This window comes from Carassius gibelio, chromosome B22 (genome assembly GCF_023724105.1).
Source record: "Carassius gibelio isolate Cgi1373 ecotype wild population from Czech Republic chromosome B22, carGib1.2-hapl.c, whole genome shotgun sequence".
Classification (NCBI taxonomy): Eukaryota; Metazoa; Chordata; class Actinopteri; order Cypriniformes; family Cyprinidae; genus Carassius; species Carassius gibelio.
The window spans coordinates 25,346,851-25,367,938 of record NC_068417.1 but is presented as its reverse complement, the minus strand read 5'-3'; the positions used below and the strand labels follow the sequence as shown (position 1 = coordinate 25,367,938).

Genomic DNA, 21,088 nt, shown 5'->3' with positions numbered 1-21,088 from the left:
TGAATTTCCCCTTCTTGTCTCCACAACTGGTGACATTTTTTTAGTGTTTCCTACTAAATACTGAATCCATTTATTTGAAATATGATGCCTTTAGATGGTTTTGTAGGTCAAACTGAAGCAATTCCCCCTTCTTGTTTCCACCATGTGAAGTTCCCTCCTAAATAACAAATCAATTTAATGAAATGCAATGCGTTTAGATGCAACACATCAAGTTTGCGATGCCACTAGTTGCAAGGTAGCAATTCTTCTTTGTTAATGTTGACGTTTTCTTCAAACCTACTTTTAGAAAGGTTTTTTTTTTTTTTTTTGAAATTGTCTTTTTAGGTAACTTTGGTGATTCCTTCTTGTTTCAAAACAACTTCCCAGTTTTATTACCTTTAGTAGTTCTGTCATTGTTTTTTTTTTCTTTTCTGGGTTTCATGTGAAATCTGGATGTTATGTAAAATAAAACCAGTGTGAGCTTCATTCCTGTGAAAATCTCTATCCATGGTGCTTTCTCATCTTTTTTTCCTCCGTCTTCCAGTAAAGATAATGGTGCTTTACAGGAAGAGGACATTTGGGAACTCAATAGTAATCAGTATTGATTGTTCTTTGTGGCAGGGGGTTAGAGAGATGGACACCTCCTCTTTCTGGGATGCATTGACTGCCTAGGCATTCGACGGCATAAGAACTATGAATGTACCCTCATAGGTTGCTAAGTGGTTTTTTTTATGTGAAATTAAAATAATCTTATTTACTTCTTTAAGTCTCTGGGGGTTTTTTTCTTATTGCAGAGAAAAAAACAATTATTTTTCTAATCCTAGACTATTTTCCATCTATTATTTTTTTAGCTGACATAATAGAGACTATGCAGATTAATAATGACCATTAGTAGTATTAAACATTACTATTGTCGTTTCTGTCATTGCTTTCACTTTAACCATTATAAGGATTTTTTTTGTGTGTGTGTGTGGTTGAATCCAGCCACTTCAATAGGAATCTATGCAATCTGGATTTTTTTTTTTTTACTTTTTTTGAGAATAAAGATATAGTTCAACCAAAATTGTGAAAAATGCTGTCATTCCAACCAGTTAGACCTACGTTAATTTTCAAATTAAGATATTTTTTGATGAAATCCGAGAGCTTTCTGACCCTACATAGACAGCAACGTAACTACCAAGTTCAAGACCCAGAAAGGTAGTAAAGACATCATTAAAATAGTCCATGTGCCATCAGTGGTTCAACCATAATGTTAAGAAGCTACAAGAATACTTTTTGTGCACAAAGAAAACTTTCATCATCAATTTCATCTCTTAACGTGTCAGTCTTCGACCCAGCGTTCAGGACAAAATGCATTTAGAGTCCTTAAACTTACAGGATGTTTTTATAGCACAGTGACCTTTTATACTGTATGTCAAAAGTTCTCGGTTCTCAGTTCATGACCCCTTTAAAGTTCATCTCAGAATGAATATACACCTTTCAGACTTTAAGTATTTACTTATTTATTTTGGTGTATTATCTTTATTTAGACCGATAGTAAATCATTAATATTAGCTGTTATCAGTCATCGGCCATAAAGTGAAACTATTTATCAGCTGTGTCTACAGGAATGTTGTCTGTCATATTTAAGGTGTTTTTAACTGTTCTCTGGCATATTATCAACTTCCTAATGAGAACCACAAGTTGTTTTGTGCTTCTGAGAATATCCCTTGCATAACAATCGTTGTCCTTTCATGTGATACCAAGATTTACCAAGGTTTGTTCTCTTAAATCGAACTGCTCTGGGGCTCAGAATGTCTACATTTTGTATCCTCACAAGGAGCTCTATTCAAATATTACCCTTTGCTGTCTCAGTCAGTGAAACCTTCATAGGTTTCTGTGTGAAACGGTCCTCTAGTTGATGATGATAATAGATCTATTCAGAGTTACCGGAGAGCAGATTTGTTTTTGTATATTTCATGTAACAATTACGATTCTGTCACATTTACTCACCCTCATGTTCTTCCAAAGGACTTTTTGTGATTCTTTCTCCCCGTTGCTCTGAGGTTTTAACACTGACAGCATAACACTCACCCACTTGTTTTTCCACCGTTAAGGACGTCCCGTGTCTCTGGTGTTTGTGTTCTCAGGTCATGGTGAGAAGACACTGACCGGGTCACTCAGGTTTACACAGTGTGGGCTTCGGCCGTCATTAACAAGACTGCAGTCTGATGCCATCGCTCTCCATTCCGCCTGCCATGGACGGGCACATCTTTTCACATTCGGACGGACCTCAACTGGATGCAGGGGGGTTCATCCTTGCACCCCCTATGGTAACTACCTCTCATTTCATTTAGCGTCTCATCTTAGCATCTAAAAGTGGAGCGTTTTTTGGTCACACCAGTCAAAAATGTTTGAAACTACAACCTTTCGGTTACTAGCCTGTATTGTTAACCACAATGCCTTTGGTATAGAATCACATTTCTTACCACAGGGATATAAGCACATGTTTAGTATAAATTCATAAAGTCATTGTGTTCGTTACTGGTTTCCTTTTTCGAAAACTCGGGTCATTCGCTCTGATATCTGGTGAAACCTCAAGACTCTGGTGTGTGTGGGTGACAGAATGACGTCTTTGTGGTCACAGAGTCATTTTAACAGTTGGTAGACGCAATTCCTGATAAGCCATGCAGCTTTTTCTCACCGTTTTGTTCAAATACTGTTATCGTGTATCGTATTGTGACAGGGCTCATAAAATTCAGAGAATAAGATGGTTTTACAGTGGAAAAGGGAAGTGTTAAGGTAAATATTTGGGCGGTGATGGAGTGCAGTGATGTCATCACGAGTGTAAATAGCACAAATGACGGGAGTTTCCTTTAGACACACATTTTAGATATAAACGAATGACTCACTATTTTTATGCATGCTATAATCAGCTCCGGTCAAAGTTGTATTGGTTAATAATATATATTTTTTAAGTTCCTATTTTTAATGTGCCCAAGTTTAGTTCTTTTCCACTTTGTGACTGTTAGTTTTAGCCACTTGTTGTTTCAAAAATAACTATCTATCTATCTATCTATCTATATATATATATCTATCTATCTATCCATATATTAGGGCTGGGTAAAATATATAGATATCTCGATATTAATTGATTCTCATCTTTACGGAACAATGTAAACTGACCGTCTCCTCCACATTAATATCAGCTTCGGTAAAAAATAAAGTCATGACTAAACATCCGAAGGTAACTTAAAAGATAGAATACAACTTCCTGTCTCACGTAATTGCTCAATCAGTGTTTCAGCAGGGCACAGACGTCAATATAACGGATGGTAAAACAATGTCATAGAAAAACAAACTGCAGAGAGGGGTATTTTGCTAAATATGTGCACCATATAACATTCATTATAAAGTGTACTTTTCCTCAAGGTTTAATTTATGTTTGAATAAATCCATCAAGTTTTTATGCCGCCCATTGTTTAGATTTAAAAAAAAAAATGAATTGAAGTAGAAATATTATTACGTAGTTGTAACTTTATTATTTTATAACTACATTAAGTGTCATATTAACAAAATAGTCAATTTTAACCTTCAATATTATAGTGATGTAGTACCAACTGACTCTCATGTATGTTTTAGTTGAGAGATCGTTTTTCCCCTGAGAAAAGTTGGCTCGTGCTGTACCTGATATATATCCAAAATAACTGATATTGAATCAAATTGAATCGGAAATCGACTCAAATCGCAAGCTTGTGAATGAGAATCGAATCGAACCAAATCAAATTGTGAAATTTGTGTCAAAACCTAGCCCTAGTGTGTGTATATATATATACATATAAAACTTTCCTATCAGCCATTTATCAGACGTACATGTTGTTGTTTTTTTACTATTTTTAGCTTACCAGACAGAACTTTTATATCGGTACATCCCTACCTAATACCTAAAAGCTTTCACATCCTCTCTTTCAGAGCCATGTGTTCGCCAGCAACCCTTGGAGCTTCCCCCATCAGACCTACAGCTTGCCCTGTCCCGTGCAATCTGAAAACCAGTAAGTACCCAGACTTCTGTCTAATCACGATAGACTGATTCTGATACCAACCACTGTTTTCCAAACCTAGAGGAAACCTAAAAGAAGTCAGAATGAAACCAAAAGTCACCCTTCCTAATTGTGTCCGTTTGTTATCGTGTGTGTCATTCCAAAGAAAAAAAACAAAACATGTTTATCTTCGCAATCTTCCGCCAAAATATATCTAAAATTACTTTCATTTTCAGTTGCCCATACTTCTCTATCGATCTCCAATCCCTGACGCATTAAATTTGTGTCCTGTTTATGGAATTAAACTGATACATTTTAAAAGTCAATTGATGTTTACCTTAAGAAAAGCATATTGCCAATCTATTATGTCGGATGTTTATACAGGGAAGCCCTTTTGTAATTTGAAGCAGTGCTTTTCTTAGTTATTTGACGTATTGTGTTTGCAACCTGGATACAGGATGTCACAACAAGTCTCTTCATGTCTTCATGAACCGATAAGACGCAAGCAAAAACATCCCTGAACTTGACGTGACAAATGATACGTAACTGGTCTGCAATCTTAGTTGACTTGGTGAAGCCCTTGGCACTCCATAATGATTTTTCCTAAACATCTGCTCTGTTGCCACCCAGTTGCGCAAAAGACTGACTCAGCGGCTTTTGTTTTAAAAGATGGCATGGAAAACATTTAAAGGGATAGGTCTTCAAAAGTTATACAGTGAAAGTCAAAATGATCTTATTTTGTTACTTTGTTGCTATGCGTGATCATTTCACGTCGTCTTGTGATCAGGTGCCATCAGAGGTCATGTGAACGAGCGGGTGTTTTGTTTACAGAGACTGTGGGAAGTCCTCTCTGTGTATTTATAGCACGCAGTAGCGAGTTTTTGTAGCAATATGGCACAGGGAACCGAGGTGGATGAGATATATGTGTGCAAAGGTCGATGAGTTTGAAAACGCTGCAATAAGGGTCTCGGTTTTAGAAAGAATAACAGTTTGTGGTTGATGCTAGCGTCAGTGCTACATCCTCCACCCACTCCCTGGTGGAAAAACATCTCGATGCATTCACAGAATTTTATCACTGGCAATGCGAAAACCTTTAATGCTGCATTGACATTCGGTAAAAAAATATATTCAGCATCAATTTATGCAGACAGACTAGGAAAATACAAACTTCATGCTTATTAGTTTATGCTTCGTATTACATTCTTCCTCAGAAAGACACCAGATGCCAGTTTTCCCACTTTCATGAGTCATAGCTAAACAGATGATTCAAACCTTAACAATGTTGTTCGTTTATATGTTGTTTGTTAATATTTTTTCAATTCTTAAATTGAAGTAAATATATTATCATAATTGTTTGTTAAAACATTCTATTACGTTATAACATTTTAATGGTTTATAATTCAAGTAATTCTATTATGACTAGTTATTATTAACTGTAACTCAAATGATTATTATTCTAATAATTAGAGAAAATAAAAAATTATTAGTAACAATACAATTAGTATGTTTACGATTGTTGCTGCTATTATACTTCAATAATTATATTAATATTATTACTATTATTATATATTATTACTATCAACTAATGGTGATATCAGTAAAAAAAAAAATATAACAATAATAAACTACATATTTTCAAAATAATAATTAATATTATTACCATCTTTTTAAAGTTAATAATAAGATTATTTGTAATTCAGAATACTATGAATACTACTAATAATATTATCAATACAATAATAATGATAATTAACATAATTATTGTTTATTATTATTAATAGTAATTGCTTTTAATAATTCTATTACTAAATAAATATAATGATAATAACAATTATCAAAATTGCTGTTATTAGTAGTAGTAGTAGTATTGATATGAAAAAAAGTTAACAATGTTTATTTATTATTATTCATTCCTTTTAAAATCGGGACAATAACTACATTATTTATAATTCAAAATATGATTTAATTTTAATATTATCAAAACAATAATAACTATTATAACATTATTATAATACATTATTAATAATACTTATTGCTATTAATTAAGTTATATTGCCATATAAAATAATGCTAATAACAAGAAAACAATAGTAATAACAAAAAAATTATGTTAATATGTAATATTTATTATTATTATTATTACTACTATTATGTTGAGTGAGCAGAGGTGGAAAAGGATTACCACTGTAAAAGTGAATGTATACTTTTAATTGTTAGTCTATTTATAATTGTGTCATAATTTGTTATCAGGCCACTTTCTTTTTTCCTTTTGTTGTTGTTGTGTTTTTTTGTTTTAGTCTTAAATTTAAATAATATATGCAGTATGTTGATTCTGACACACACACAAAAAAATTATCTCCTTTTTTTTTGTCATCCAGACATTCGAAACAATAGTTCTGGTCCCTGGTGCCATATTTAATTTAACACAGTGAAAACAAGCACAGAGAGAGAGAGACAGTCTGTTTAACACCTTGTAATGTGTACCTGTGTTTAATGTTCAGCTGATAAAGGTGTCTAGACTTGGCTAAAGAGTGTTGTTTACTTGACCGCCACAATCTGTCTGAAAGCAATAAAATGACTCAACAAAAACAGCTTGTTTTGAGAGACTTTATACTTTATTAATGTATGTACTACCCTAAAAATGACTTGATAGTCTTTTTCCTGCACCGTTTGCTTCGGATACAAGTGATTTTTCTCAGAAGGATGAGATTACACGAGGCAGAGACGGGCATTATGGGATGGTTCAGTGTCCCAGAGTGTATTGTATTGTGTTGATGGAATGCGCCTGAATCGAGGTGCCAGACCTGTGGTGTAATATCAGAAGAAGGGGGTTTCCATGTAACCTCTGAGTCTGAGGATATTGAAATATGGACAAGTTTGTTCGAGAAAACAAATGCACTCTACTGCAAATCTGCTGCAAATTCAAATTAATTATAATTTTTACTTTATTAATAAATGTCCCTGGTCTTATAAGTGTCATGTTAAGAGCATCATGTGGAAATTAATTATATATATATATATATATATATATATATATATATATATATTAGTCCATATTTCAATATCCTCAGACTCAGTGGTTATATGGAAATCTCCTTCTTCTGATATATATCTATATCCATTTCATTCATTTCAGATTTTCTATACACATTCCTTTGACGTCTGTTCATCCAAAAAAATACGTAAAAGTATATTAATATTTTACTACTTTTTTTTTTTTTTTTTTTTACCATATTTTCGTGGTTTAGCAATGGTACATACTGTACTGTTCAAAAGTTTAAAAAATTATGATAATTATGAATTATAATAATAATAATAATAATAATATAATTAAATTAGTTGTGTATATAACAGTTATAATTAATAATGATAGAAAATAAAAATTATTAAAACTGTACAGTTATTGTGATTATTATTGTTACTACTATTATTAAATATATTAATTATATTGTATTAATATTATTACTATTATTATATATTGTTACTGTTAATTGTAATATTAACAAATCTAAATAATTACTTAAAATAGTAACAAATATTTAAAATATATATTTAAATAAATTGTTAATTTTACTTAAGTGTGTGTATATATATAACTAACACTAACTGATAAACAGAACAGCGTTTATTTTGATATAGAAATATTTATTAACTTTATAAATGTCTTTACCGTGCCTTCTGATTAATTTAATGCATCAGTTTAATAAAAGATTAAATTTGTTAACAAAAAAATCTAAACAGACACTGAAACGTTTGAACAGATCTTTATAAGCATATTATACAGAAATGTATACCATTGTTGTTCTATTTTATAAAATTATTTGAAAATGAAACCTCATTATTACGTTTTTTTTTTTTTTTGACATCCTAATGCCTCATTGTTTTACAGTTTAATTCTATATTCTTTTATATTTTATTTATATAGTCTCTTAAATCCTAAAACCTTATTTTGAATTCCAAATGCTGGAAGTGGTCCCAGACTTTTCATCTTTCCCTCTGTAAATGGATTTATGTATCATGTGCTTTGTCAGCGCTCATCCTATACAGACTCTATAGAATTCATCATTCCTCTTCAATGGCAGAATACTTTGCTCTCAAAGCAGTTCAACTGTATCCTCCAAGCTAGCTTCACGACAAAAATATCCACCTCGGTGTGAAGCTTCCTGAAATGTGCTGCGGTGATTTCCCACAACGTTAAGTTAAATGAAAGAAAGAGAACCGAAAGTGAACGTCACATGACAGGCTCTCAATGAATGAGTGTCACATGACGAGAGGCATCTGTATAGTCACAGTCTGTGTAGTTGTACACATCTACAATTCAGTTTCAACGGTAAATATGAACATTTAGTCATTATTTGCTTACTTTTCAGGGTTTCTTTTTCTTTTTTACGTCCCACCCTGACTCTATCGGTCATGTGACTTTTGGTTTTTCCGACACAAAACTGTGAATTTCCTTGCTTCCTTTTTTTGCGCGTCTGTTTACTCTACTCGTGATCCATCATGAAACTCTGGACTTCTTCTGTCTCGGTTCTCAGGCAGCAGCTTCTCAGCGGCCCGTCGGACATGCACACGGATTTGTTTCCCAACGGCCTCAGCGACTTTGACTTGCCGAGTCTGAATCTCACTCAGAATGAAGACCTTCCTCTGGTAAGACCCAGCTGCTTTCATCCTCTTTAGGTTGTGTTTACGGCTAAAGAAAATACGTCTGCATGTTATAATGACTGCGTTTGTCATCTCCCAGACTTGCTATTGATTAGTGCATAGTTTTTTAGAAAGTTTTAAGTCTGTAAATAGCATCAGATTAGAGTGGCAAAAGGCCAGTTTAGTGCTAAATAACCTTTTTAAGGTTTTGTGAAGCAGTGGATGGGTTTTGATCATGTCTTGTTAGAAGGGCTGCTCGATTATGGCAAAAATCGAAATCATGATTACTTTTAGCATTAAGAGTATGATTATTTCACATGATTTCACAGACTCAAATGTCATGTATTTATGGGACTTATTAAAACATATTTAAAGAGTGGGTTTCCTTGAGCTTAAAAGTGCTGTTTGTAAGTTTTTGACTTTACTAAAGCATAAAAATACCATAATATGTTTGCTTAAGATACTTAAGAAACATGCTAAGTTAACATACTTGTTTTCCAAATGTGTGTTCCAAGCCGGAATGTTGGTCTCTGTTTTGGTTTGTGAAACCCACCCACTGCAATACCTAGTTCAACCACTCGGTGTCAATCCTACATACACCACCTTTAAAATAAAAATGATTAAACAAAACAAAAACAAAAAAAGATTGTATATAAATGTGCATATTTTTAATTCAATTTTATACAAATGCTAAATAAAAATCTATAAATCTACTAAATATTTATTTATCATATAGTCATGATATTGTTAATTAAAATCGTGAAATTATTAGTTATTGACTTGTGAAATGTCATGCATATATTGGACTTTTTTTTAAAAGTGTGTTTATTTAAACTAAATAGAAAATTCATTAAATGCTTTTAAATGTTTTTATGGATGTGCATGGATTTAAATAATATTATAAAATTATAAATAGAAATGCTACTTAAAACAAAAGAAGAAGAAAAGAAGACAAAATCATAAAATCGTTACTTAAAATTGTTAAATCTGATTAATCACCCTGAGTCTTGCTCATCTGGCAGCGGAAAAGAAACATCTTCCTCCTTTTCTATTAATTTATGTGTACTGTAAATCCTAAATAATTAATTGTACTTCAATTTATGTTTTATCAGAGGCAGAGGCCTTATTTAAATTTTTTCCCAGTTCCTCTTTTAATCTTCCCCACCTGCCTTTACATATAGTTAAAAAAAGAAAAACTTTTTAAAATATATTTTAAATCTGTAAGGCAGACAGGGACATTTAAAAGTGTTCCTGGGATATTAAAAATGTAAAAATAATAAATTGCAACTTAACATATTGTAATAAATACAAAAAATACATGAAAAATAAAGGCTCTATCACCACTAAAGAAGACTTGCAGGATTGTAAAAATGAGAACCCTTAACCTCAAAGACTTTATGTAAAAAATGTTCTAATTATAAAACGGGTTTTCTGAACATTTGCCCCATCTGCTGTTGTCCGACTCTGCCACGCTTCCACTTTCATTTCTGCACAACAAATGATTTTTATGAGAAGAGGTGCCTCCCAAACAGGACAGCCGGTAAAGAGGCTGACTGATGTGATTAATTTCAGTGTTGTCACACACACCTTCTTCCCGTCACGTTTAGACCTGCATCCCGCACCTGTAAGTACCACATAATGGCCTTTGAATGTGGATGCACCCTTCTGACCTCTGCATGTTCACTGTGCAGGAGTCAGACACCAGCGACACATTTTCTGGCTTCGCTTTAATTGCTGTAACAAAATCCCTCCAGCGCTGGTTTCGGGTTGCCGTCTCGCCGTAGCTAAGTTTACTTGAGTGTTTGTAACAGGAAAATTACCTCAGCGGCTGAATACAGAACACCTCTTTCTGTCTCAATGAGCTGAATGGGGGAAAAGACAAAAATAAAGCTGCATTAAGACATAATGTCACCTGTTAAAGAGTGTGGGTTGATGGGAAGCTTATGAAAGAGAAAAACAATTAGGTGAAGAGTTCAGACTGGATGATAAAACAAAAATATATATTTTTTTCTGCCTTTATTTTCAGTATTCATAATATTTATTGAATATTATACAAAAAAAAAAAAATATATATATATATTTAAAATATAAATTTGTATAAATATTTTTGCTAATTATATTCATAAACATTAATATATATATGTGTGTGTGTGTGTGTGTGTATAAATATTATGTGTATATTATACAAATATTATTGAAACATTATATAAGGTGTAATACATTTATTAACAGAAAACTGACAGTATTAAATAAAACCTGACGAATGTTACTAAATTATTTAATTACAAACAAATTTTACACTTTTATACTATTCAATAATAGTTATTATATATGTAATTTCTGCAATATTAGATAAAAAAGTTGACGAATTAATTAATTTTTCTAATTTAATAATATGTAACTTTTATGTAATATTTAAATATTCTATTATTAATATACAACTATTCATATTCAGTATTTTTCTACTTATTTCCATAATTCAAATATTTCATCGATATTAGAGAGAACCTGACAAATATAATTGATTTAATATTTATATTTAATATTTTTATTTTTTATTTTGACTTTTTTAATCATTTATGTTCATCACTTGAAAGGTGACTTGACAATTTTTATATTAAATCATATTTCTTATATGTATTTGTTTAATATTACATTACAATTTTTATTTAAATATTACATAAATTAAAAATGTATAATAATATTATTATTATTATTTGTGATATATTGTGCACTTTATATATATATATATATATATATATATATATATATATATATATATATATATATATATATATATATATATATATATATATATATATATATATATATATATATATTCATATTCATTATCTTATAAATGGGTTTTATGAGCTTCTCAGTGTCCTTATACAGGAAGCATTTAAGGCTTTATTTAAAATGGCACTTTTTGAAGATGCAGATAAATTGTTAAAATAATTTCTGGGAACAGTCTGGGAAAAACATATTCCAAATGTAATGGCTAATCATGTTTAAATCGAGATGATCTGGTCAAATAAAAAGCATGAAATGAAGTCTTCCATCTGCTCTTGCTAGTGTCATGTCTGAGTGATTCAGACTCAAGAAAGATGCATGTGTTGTGGTTAATGCCATGCTTTCCTTCAGAAGATCACAGTCATGGCACACAGCTGCTGTAGGGAAGACACTGACACATCAGTCCAGCCCAATATCCCAGCAGCCTTTCTGTGTGTCTCTTTCTGTCATTCTGACATTAAACATTCAAAGCTGTGCGCTTGTTCAGGATGTCGTTCCTCATCATGTGAAGCTCTCTCAGGATTTCCTCTTTTTGTTTAGACACGAGCTGTTGTTTACAGGATGTACGAGGGTGCAATCAAAATAACGACAGGCCGCAAATCTTCAGGCCTCCAAACCCACAGCTTGATGCTCTGCTGAAGATACTCTGTTTACTGACGGGACACTCGGTTTTACAACTACTTAAAAATAATAATAATAATAATAATATTAATAGTATTTAGTAGTATTATGATTCATGTATTTTAATTTTATATGATAAAACCTGAGGAATATGATTTAAATATTCTTTTGTGTATGATAATGATGCATTAAAAAACAAACAAAAGAAAACATTATTTTATTGTGCACATTATCTAATTTATTTTACATATCAGATCTCTCTTTTTTCCATTTTAAATAATAATAGTAATGTTGTATTAATATTTATAGGTATGTGTGTGTGAGAGAGAGAGAGAGAGAGATAACAAATAAATTAAAACATTGTTATCGTTTTTTTGTGTATATAAATGTAATCGTATATAATAGTAATATTATATATTTGTTTACATATAATGATAAATAAAAAAGAAATATGATGTCTATATAAGTTATTGTACATATAAAAAATAACAAATATTTTAATATAAAATGTATAATATATAAAATATGTGTATGTATGAGAGAGAGAGACAGAAAAACAGAGTGTTAGCATTTATTATGCGTATAATATGAAATCATATATAATAATAGTAATTTTATTTCATTTTAAAAATATAATTTCTTTTGTATTTTTCATATTTGTTTGTTTATACATTTATAAATGATGATATATCAATAAAAAATAATTATACAATTATAATGACATAGAATTCTATAATTTATTGCCATTTATTCTATAGACTGTTTATTATACTAATTAACACAAATAAAAATAAAAGGAAATAATAAAAACAATAACAATTAAAGATTATAAACCTATATTATTAAACAAAAATAAAATATATATTTTTTCTATTCATATTTATTCAATTATAAATATCAAAATACTGTATATAGACAGAGAGTGGGTGTTGTTTTTTGTTTTTTGGTGGATATCTTGAAATCTAAAAAGTTTTAGGCTACATGAAAGCTTGGACCATTTCTAAGTATTTGAAGTTCGTTAGCATTAATTTAGGCTTTTGGCTCAGTATGAAACCACAGGTAGGAGGTGTGAATGATCGCAGCTATCTTGCTTCAGTTCTTTGTTCTTTCTGATGATCTTGCATGCACACATGCTAATTGTCACCTGTCACATATACTGAAGACATGCACCTGGCCTGAGGTTGTTGATAAGTTTGCAGCTGCAAAGGCACAGAGCTTCACTGAACCCAGCCAAGAGCTTCACTGGAAATGATTGTGTTCTCGCTCATGCATGCACCAGCTCTTACAAATAACAAGAAATATGCGTATAAATGCAGGAACATTACAAGCGCATAGGGTGATGATTATTTCTGTTAGTTGTTTTCTCTCTCTTGCTTCTGATTGGCTACAGGGAGGAGGTGTTTCTTAGCTTTGATGAGCATGTAAGATGCTTCTCAAACTAAAGGAAAAGACATGCTGAACTCTACAACACAAGAGAATGAGAAACCGCAGGCCGACCACAAAGCTTACAAACCTACGTGCATTTGCGTACTCCTGTCACAGGCACGTTTAGTAGTGCATGCATCGTCATCCGTGGCTCTGGGAGGGTCTTTGGCAAGCTTTTTGTTTGTTTTTTTCTTGAACTACTTCTGCTCTGCAGAGATTGATTTAGATGATCAGACGGCTTTGGGCGGGAGGTTGCCGTAAGTGGATTTCAGAGGAAACGTAGTCGCTAGTTTAACCTACACCATTTTCACTTAACTGGAAGGCATTTTTCCTACACATCTTACAAGGAAGATGCCTGTGTTCAGATGTGTCTTCAAGATGTTGTCTTGCTGTTTGCCATTTATTGTATGGTTTAAACATCCTATCACAATTTTTATGTATATTTTAGATGTATTGTGTATGAATACACAAACACACGTTTTAAATAAGATCATAAATTATATACATAGACAATATATAATAAAAATCAATAAAATATAAATCTATTATATGTGTGTGTGTGTGTGTGTGTGTGTGTGTGTGTGTGTGTGTAAAAATACAAATATGTATTTTATTCAATAGCATACTTTTTTGTTTTTTATTGCTTTTTTTTATTGTTTTTGTTTTATTTAATTTAAAATATTTTATTGAATTTAAAATACTCTAAATAATCAATAATAAAAATGTATAGTGAATCTAAATATTTTTGTTCTCAATTATATACATTGTATAATGCACCTTTTATGTATATAATTTATTTATAAAATACAAAATAATACATCTTAAAATATTTTTCTCAATAACATACATTTTATAATGCATTTTTATTTTATTTATTTTTTATATTTTAGATAGTTTTTCATTTATTATTTCATTAAAATATTTGTTTCATTAAATTTATATTACTTTAATAAGATTAATGAGTATAAATATATTTAGTTTTTTGTATAATTTCACGTAATTATACTTAATTAATATATATATATATATATATATATATATATATATATTATTCATAATTATGTGACATTATACAAAAAACTAAATATATTTGATCGTATATATATATATATATATATATATATATATATATATATATATATATATATATATATATATATATAAATTATATAAACACAAATATTTTTTCCAGTAACAAATTTTCCAGTGTCATTTATATTTTATGTATTTTGTTGTATGTATTGTTTTTATATTTTCTATCTGTTATGTTTTTATGTTAGATTTTTTTTTTTTTTTTTTTTTTTTGTAATATATTTTATTTTGTAACATGATATTTCTCTTTGTATGTTTCTAGTTGTGTTTCTAGAGTTTTGTATTCATTTATGCTTTTAGGAAGATCATTCTCACTACAAAATGACAGCAACACAAGAGTAATTGTGTGCGCATTAAAATGCAGATTGCACATGTGATACTTCTGCATTGTTAGTTCACAATACTAAAATCTGCATCTTTTCTGCGGAGCAAATTAACGGCACATCTTTCTCATCTTTCTTCACCACCCCCTCAGTGGAAGAATATTATCCATACTTTAGGCCAATAATCAGTGACTCATGTTTACTGATATCTGCGCACGTCAAGGCGCCGTTCGGTCGCCGGGACCAGCAGTCACCGGCTACTTGCAGCCACGATGTGCCTCCAAGACATCGATCTCGATTAATAGCCACTAACTGATTAGATCCACTCGGATGGCCTGATGTTGGTTTCTTTCGGTAAGAAGCCAAGGCAGGTGTTTATGCCAGTCTGATCCGTTTTGGGAAAGTGGCCAATTGCATCCGAATGAACTCAGCATCTAGCAAGCGCTGAAAACGCCCGCTTAACTCATCCGCTTTGATGTGAAGTGACTCGGCCTGATTGTTTTCCATTCATAAGTGATGAACACCAAAGGCTAGAGCCCCAGACCGAAAGAAATGTGCTCAGCTGGGAGCCACTAAACGTAATAATCATTAAATAATGACCTGCCAGCATTAAACCGATCCAGTGCAGTGGCCACAGCGCTCTGGAGAACCGTAGCGCTGCACTGTTTACACTACGAATGCGGTTGAGTTACACCACGTACTGTAAAGAGGGCCTGACTGCCAGTAACTCTAGTCACTTACCAACAAAAGCATCATTTCCTGAAAGCTCCTCCCCTCCCCTCCCCCTCGCTCAGCTCCCCTCCCCTCTCAACCACCTTTAGCATTGAGGAACTAAACCACAATCAATATGAGAGAACCTCCATGCACATACCTGTCAGTCCTCGTTGACTAGGAAGGGCACTGGGTCTCTCACATACCTGTTGTGCTGGCGGGAGAGCCCTCTTTCTTTTGCTCCGGGAATGTTGTTGCAGCTGCTGTGAGCTTGCACATGGAAAGACTCTGTTGTCTTCAGGAGGTGAATGATAGTGACTTGGACCCATGTCACTCATGCAGTTTTGGACTAAGTTTTATGCACAGCTGGGACGTCCTCCGCCCAAGGTAGGGCTCGTAAATCTCTTTAATGTGAGCCTTTCTTTTTTAGCTTTTTAGGAGGTTGAAAATATGTTGTTGTCGGGTGAGAGATTCAGGTTTGCTTGCCCAAGGGAAGAAGCTTCTTGTCTGGTGCTCTACTTTGTTTCCCTCAGATTATTTCCTTGAAGAGATAAGAAAATGATTTCCTTATCACTCTTCTTTTAGCTTCTGAAGATCTGCGATCTGTCGCACAACTGTCAGTTTTTAGTTTTGTGGCATTTTTTAATGATTGGTTTTTAATGCCAGTGTTTGTTTGCAGTCATGTTGTCAGAGTGACTGTAAGTAAATATATAGTAATTATATAGTTATTATATACAGAGAATATATATATATATATATATATATATATATATATATATATATATATATATATATATATATATATATATATATATTTAATTAAAATTATTATTTTATTTCATTTACCCAAATAATATTTGTAGAAGTCAATATATATATATATATATATATATATATATATATATATATATATATATATATATATATATATATATATATTTATATATTTATATATATATATATATATATATATATATGCATATTTTATTCTCAGTAAAAAAAAAAAACATTTTATTTTGTACTTTTTATTAAATAAAAAAAAAATTATTTTTATTAATTGTGTAATTATATAAATGTATATATGATATTTAAATATATATATATATATATATATATATATATATATATATATATTTAAATAATTTATAACACAATGTAGTATAGATCATATATTTAAATATAAAATATTGTATTTATATGTTCTTTACATTTAATTTACATTATAATTTATATTATTTTAAAATAATCTGATACTGTATAATATTAAATAGTAAATATAAATAATATATTTAAATATAAAATAAATTAATCACATTTTACAGTGTAATTTCATTATTATTATTATTTTTTTAACTTAAAATGTATTATTTTAGCATTTTATTAATATTATTAATATTATTATTTATTTTATTTTTTTATATATATGTGCCAAGTTCTACATTGATATTTTGCATTTACAACCATCATTCTGATTGCAAAAGCTGACTTGTAAGAATAATTTTGATAAACGTGAAAGCTGAGAGGTGGACACGGGTGGTTCTTGGATTTGGCACAGTTTGGCACAATTATTGCTCCTTTTGAATTAGATAAATTCTGTATTAGAGTTTGCATTTTGAAATCTCCTTGCTGTTAAAAAGCACCAATGATTGCATCAGTCTCAGGAAATGGATGAACTTCATTTTTTTTTGTAGCACACACACAAATCTCTTCTAGTTGTGGAAAGTATTTTAGATGAGAATGTCCTGTGTTGCATGAGTTTGTACTGGATGGTACTTCCCTTTATTCCGCTCATCAGGATTTTTGCGTTATAGGGGTTTGGGTCTCTATTTTGGGCCTAAGGCAGGGCAACGCTCATGATTTACGGGAACAGTGTGATGTAAAGTGCTATTAAGGCACAATGAGTCTTTGCTTCCCAAACCCACGACCTGCAGCGCTGCATCACATGCACCACATCTTCCTTGTGTTCAGATCTCCTCCTTGAACTTTGTCTTTTTTCTTCACTTTTATGTTCGTGTTTCTTTTAGTTGTCTGTTCTTTTACTTGTGTTCTTTCGTTTGTCTGTTTTGTTTGTCCATCCCTTTTACCTTGTCTATTCTCTTTCTCTTCAGGTTTGCCAGTCTTTTGTTTGCCTTGTTTGTCCACTCTGTCTGCTCTTTCTCTTGTGCATTATTTCCTTTCTCCATTCTTTTTTTAATTGGTCAGTTCTCTCCTCATTATTCTACCGTTCTTTTATTTGTCTGATGTGTCACTTGTGTTTTATTCATCCATTCATTTTTCATTTGTCTCTTCTCTCTTTAGGATAGCCATTGTTCAGCCGTTTTTCATTTGTCTATTTTTTGATTTGTCCGTTTCGTTTGTCCATCCTTTTTTATTGGTCTGTTCTCTCTCTCTTTAGGATAGCCATTGTTCATCCATTCTATCATTGGTCTGTTGTATGTCCATTCATTTAATTTGTTACATTTGTCCTTTCTTTAATTTGTCAGGTTTTTTTTGTCCATTCATTTGATGTTTCGTTTGTCCATTCTTTAATTTGTCTGTTTTTTGTCCATTCCTTTAATCTGCCTGTTTCGTTTGTCCATTCTTTATTAATATGTCTGTTCTCTCTTTCTTTAGGTTAGCCATTGTTCGTCATTTTTCACTCATCAGTTTTTTATGCATGTTCTTTTGTTTGTCCTTTGTCCAATCATCTTTCTTTCTTCCTTTCTGTCTTTCCATTGTTTGTTTGATCTTTTCGTTTATTTTTCCATTGTTTTGGTTGATTGTCTAATCTTTATCCACTTTCTCGTAGTTCATATATTCTTTAATTTGTCAATTCCTCCGTTCTTTTTCTTTCTGTGACATACTTTCTTTCTTTAGGCCAATTGCCTTATTTATTCTTTCCACTTGCCTTTATTTCTTTCCATTTTCTGCTTCATTTCATATACTTGTTTGCCATCTTTCTTTCAGTTGTTTGCCTTTTTTCTCTAAGCTTGCCATTGTTTGTAGTTTTTATTTCATTTGTTTGGACCTTTTTTCTATTTGCCTTTTTTCTTTCTTGTAGCCATTAGCTTATATCTTTATCTCTTTTTATTTTCTTTATTGTTTTTCTCCTCTCCTTTGCCATCTTTTTAATAATCCCTGCCCTTAATCCTTATCTTGCTCCTCCCTAAACAAAATAAACAAGACATAAAACACATCAGGAAGCTTGCTGTGATAATCTGGCAGTGACGCTTCAGGCTTGTCTGCAGTTTTCCCGTCAGTGCTGGTTGGAAAGGTTCAATAAGTGTCATGCTGTGGTGTAACTTGACACATTGTCATAATAATGAGGCTTTATTTCAGTACGGGAGTGTCAAGAGATGTTTGTGTGTGGTTTATTTTCAGAGTGCGGCCACCAGCTTGTCTTGCAGGTGCATCTTTTTTCCTTATATTTCATACAGGAAACATTTGCGCAGGCTTACAGTAAATGATGCATTTCTGGTGGTCCCCACAGACGAGTGCTGCCACCTCATCTCTACCGAGTCGGTCTATATTTCCCTCGGCAATGATTAACAAAACTCTTCTACAGTAAATCACTGGCACAGAGGATATATTTTGTCATTTTCTTGTCACTTCCAGCTTTTGGTCGTTGAAAATTTATGCTGACAATGCATGGTGTTGCCCGCCGAATGAAAAAAAAAAAAGGCTTTAGGAAACTACCATCTTTGCCCAGTTCACCCCAACCCAAACACCTCAGTAGTCTTCAAAGAAGCCTTGATTTAAGACAGCACCGCATCCAAAAACCAAACAAAACTGAAATTGTCCAATCACAAGGCTGGAAAGTGCCTTGCAGGATTTGTCTCTCAGGTTATGGAGTTCAGGTCACCCTGATGAAACTGTGGTGAGATTTTCCTCCATTTATGTGTCTTCTTTAGGACTACATTGCATTCTTGTAAATGCAGAAGTGACTGTATTAGACACATTGCTCAAGAAGTAACAATATGACAGTTTTAAAATACTTATATAAACATAATGTTGCAATTCACAACTATTTTGAAGCTTAACCTGAGAGTTATTTCTATAGAAATTCTCCATCTTGCCCAATTATCTCCAACTGATTTAAAGTATGAAAATTGCGATATAAAGTGACTACAAAAGTTAAAAGGAGCAAAATTATTTAAAGTTAAAGGGTTAGTTCACCCGAGAATTTAAATCCATCCCTCTTTATGTGACTTTCTTCTTTCAGAATAATCCAATTGGAGTTATAGTAAAAAATAGTTCTTGCTCTTCCAAGCCTTTCAATGGGTTAAGTTGGTGTTTGTTGTCAACAGTTCAGAAGAAGTGAAATAAAGTGTCCCCTGTAGCAAATCCATGCGTTTTGTAAGATTAATATCCAAATTTCAAACGTAATAAACACTTTTTTTCTCACTTCTGTTGACTGTTGGGAATCAGAAAGAAATGCAGATGAATGTCAAAGTATATCAGCACTGCGTGGTTAGTGACGAGTATGGAGAGAGAGAACAAAACAAAATGCTGGTCACGAATTAGAAGCACAAAATGTCGGATTTATAAAGAAAAACATCTGAGGATTTCGAAATAAGCCAAGAGGACACTGGTTTTTCTTTGCTAAAGTAAGGAAACTTTGTTTCCTTTGCTCCTACATTTCCCAGAGGTGCGCGCAATGCATACGTCTTCCATCTTTTGCCTGCACGCCTTCCGCGTACCACAATCAGAAGATGTTTGAAAAAAAAAAGTGTTTACTCCATTGGAAATATGGATATTTATCTCACAAAAACGCATGGATTTGCTACAGGGGGCCTTTATTCACCCAAAACCTATCTGTATTTAACCTCAGTATGATCAAAAAAAAAAAAAAAAAAAGAAAACCATGCTGATGTCTCATTTTGTGGCGGTTGCAGTTTAAAATGTAATTCTTATAATCTTAACTCAAGTGATGAAAGATTCTAAAGTAATCAGTGTTGAGTACTACTGTCAGATTAACGCTGCCTGGTTTACATGTCTGAAAATGGTTAACAGTTCATTAGAAAAAAAATCATTAGAAATTTAGAAAGGTATTCAAAAAGAAATCAAATGTAATCAGTTACATTAATAAAGTAATTGAAATAGTTAATTAGGGTAAGTTGTAATTTGTAACCTATTATATTTCCAAAGTAAACTTCCCAAAACTTGTTTCAAGTAATAAGAAATGATATTGTTTTGAAAAGAATAAGAACAAAAGCAGCATTTAATATGTCACTTGCTACTATCGCACTGTTTTGCATAATGCAAATGGTTGCATTATGAGGATATGAGTAAACGTTTTTCTTCATGGAAATTTTATCTTACATGGTGTCACTGGTGAAGGCTTTCTGTGCATAGTGCAGACTCGACTTCAACCATGACAAAATTTGTCAATTAGTTGTTGCAGACTTACAGAAGTACAATGAAAGATCTAAGAAACCTTAGAACAATTAAGGATTTCAATGAGACCATGAGAAAATGAGCCTCAAACCTTGAGGTTTAAACTTT

General features: G+C 31.9%; 1 protein-coding gene across 5 annotated transcripts in view; it reads left to right on the top strand.

The window, feature by feature from the left end:
* The window catches only part of si:ch73-63e15.2 (protein strawberry notch homolog 2), a 63,012-nt gene that overhangs the window by 24,690 nt on the left and 17,234 nt on the right, over positions 1 to 21,088 (top strand). For 3 of the 5 annotated variants that reach the window (XM_052589178.1, XM_052589179.1, XM_052589177.1), the window contains 3 exons: positions 2,109 to 2,291; positions 3,931 to 4,010; positions 8,534 to 8,645. In XM_052589178.1, coding sequence (XP_052445138.1) covers positions 2,190 to 2,291; positions 3,931 to 4,010; positions 8,534 to 8,645 — 294 coding nt within the window. In that variant the 5' untranslated portion in view covers positions 2,109 to 2,189. Of the gene's footprint in view, positions 1 to 2,108; positions 2,292 to 3,930; positions 4,011 to 8,533; positions 8,646 to 15,725; positions 15,992 to 21,088 lie in introns of those variants that run through there. The other 2 variants (XM_052589181.1, XM_052589180.1) reach the window with 1 other exon arrangement.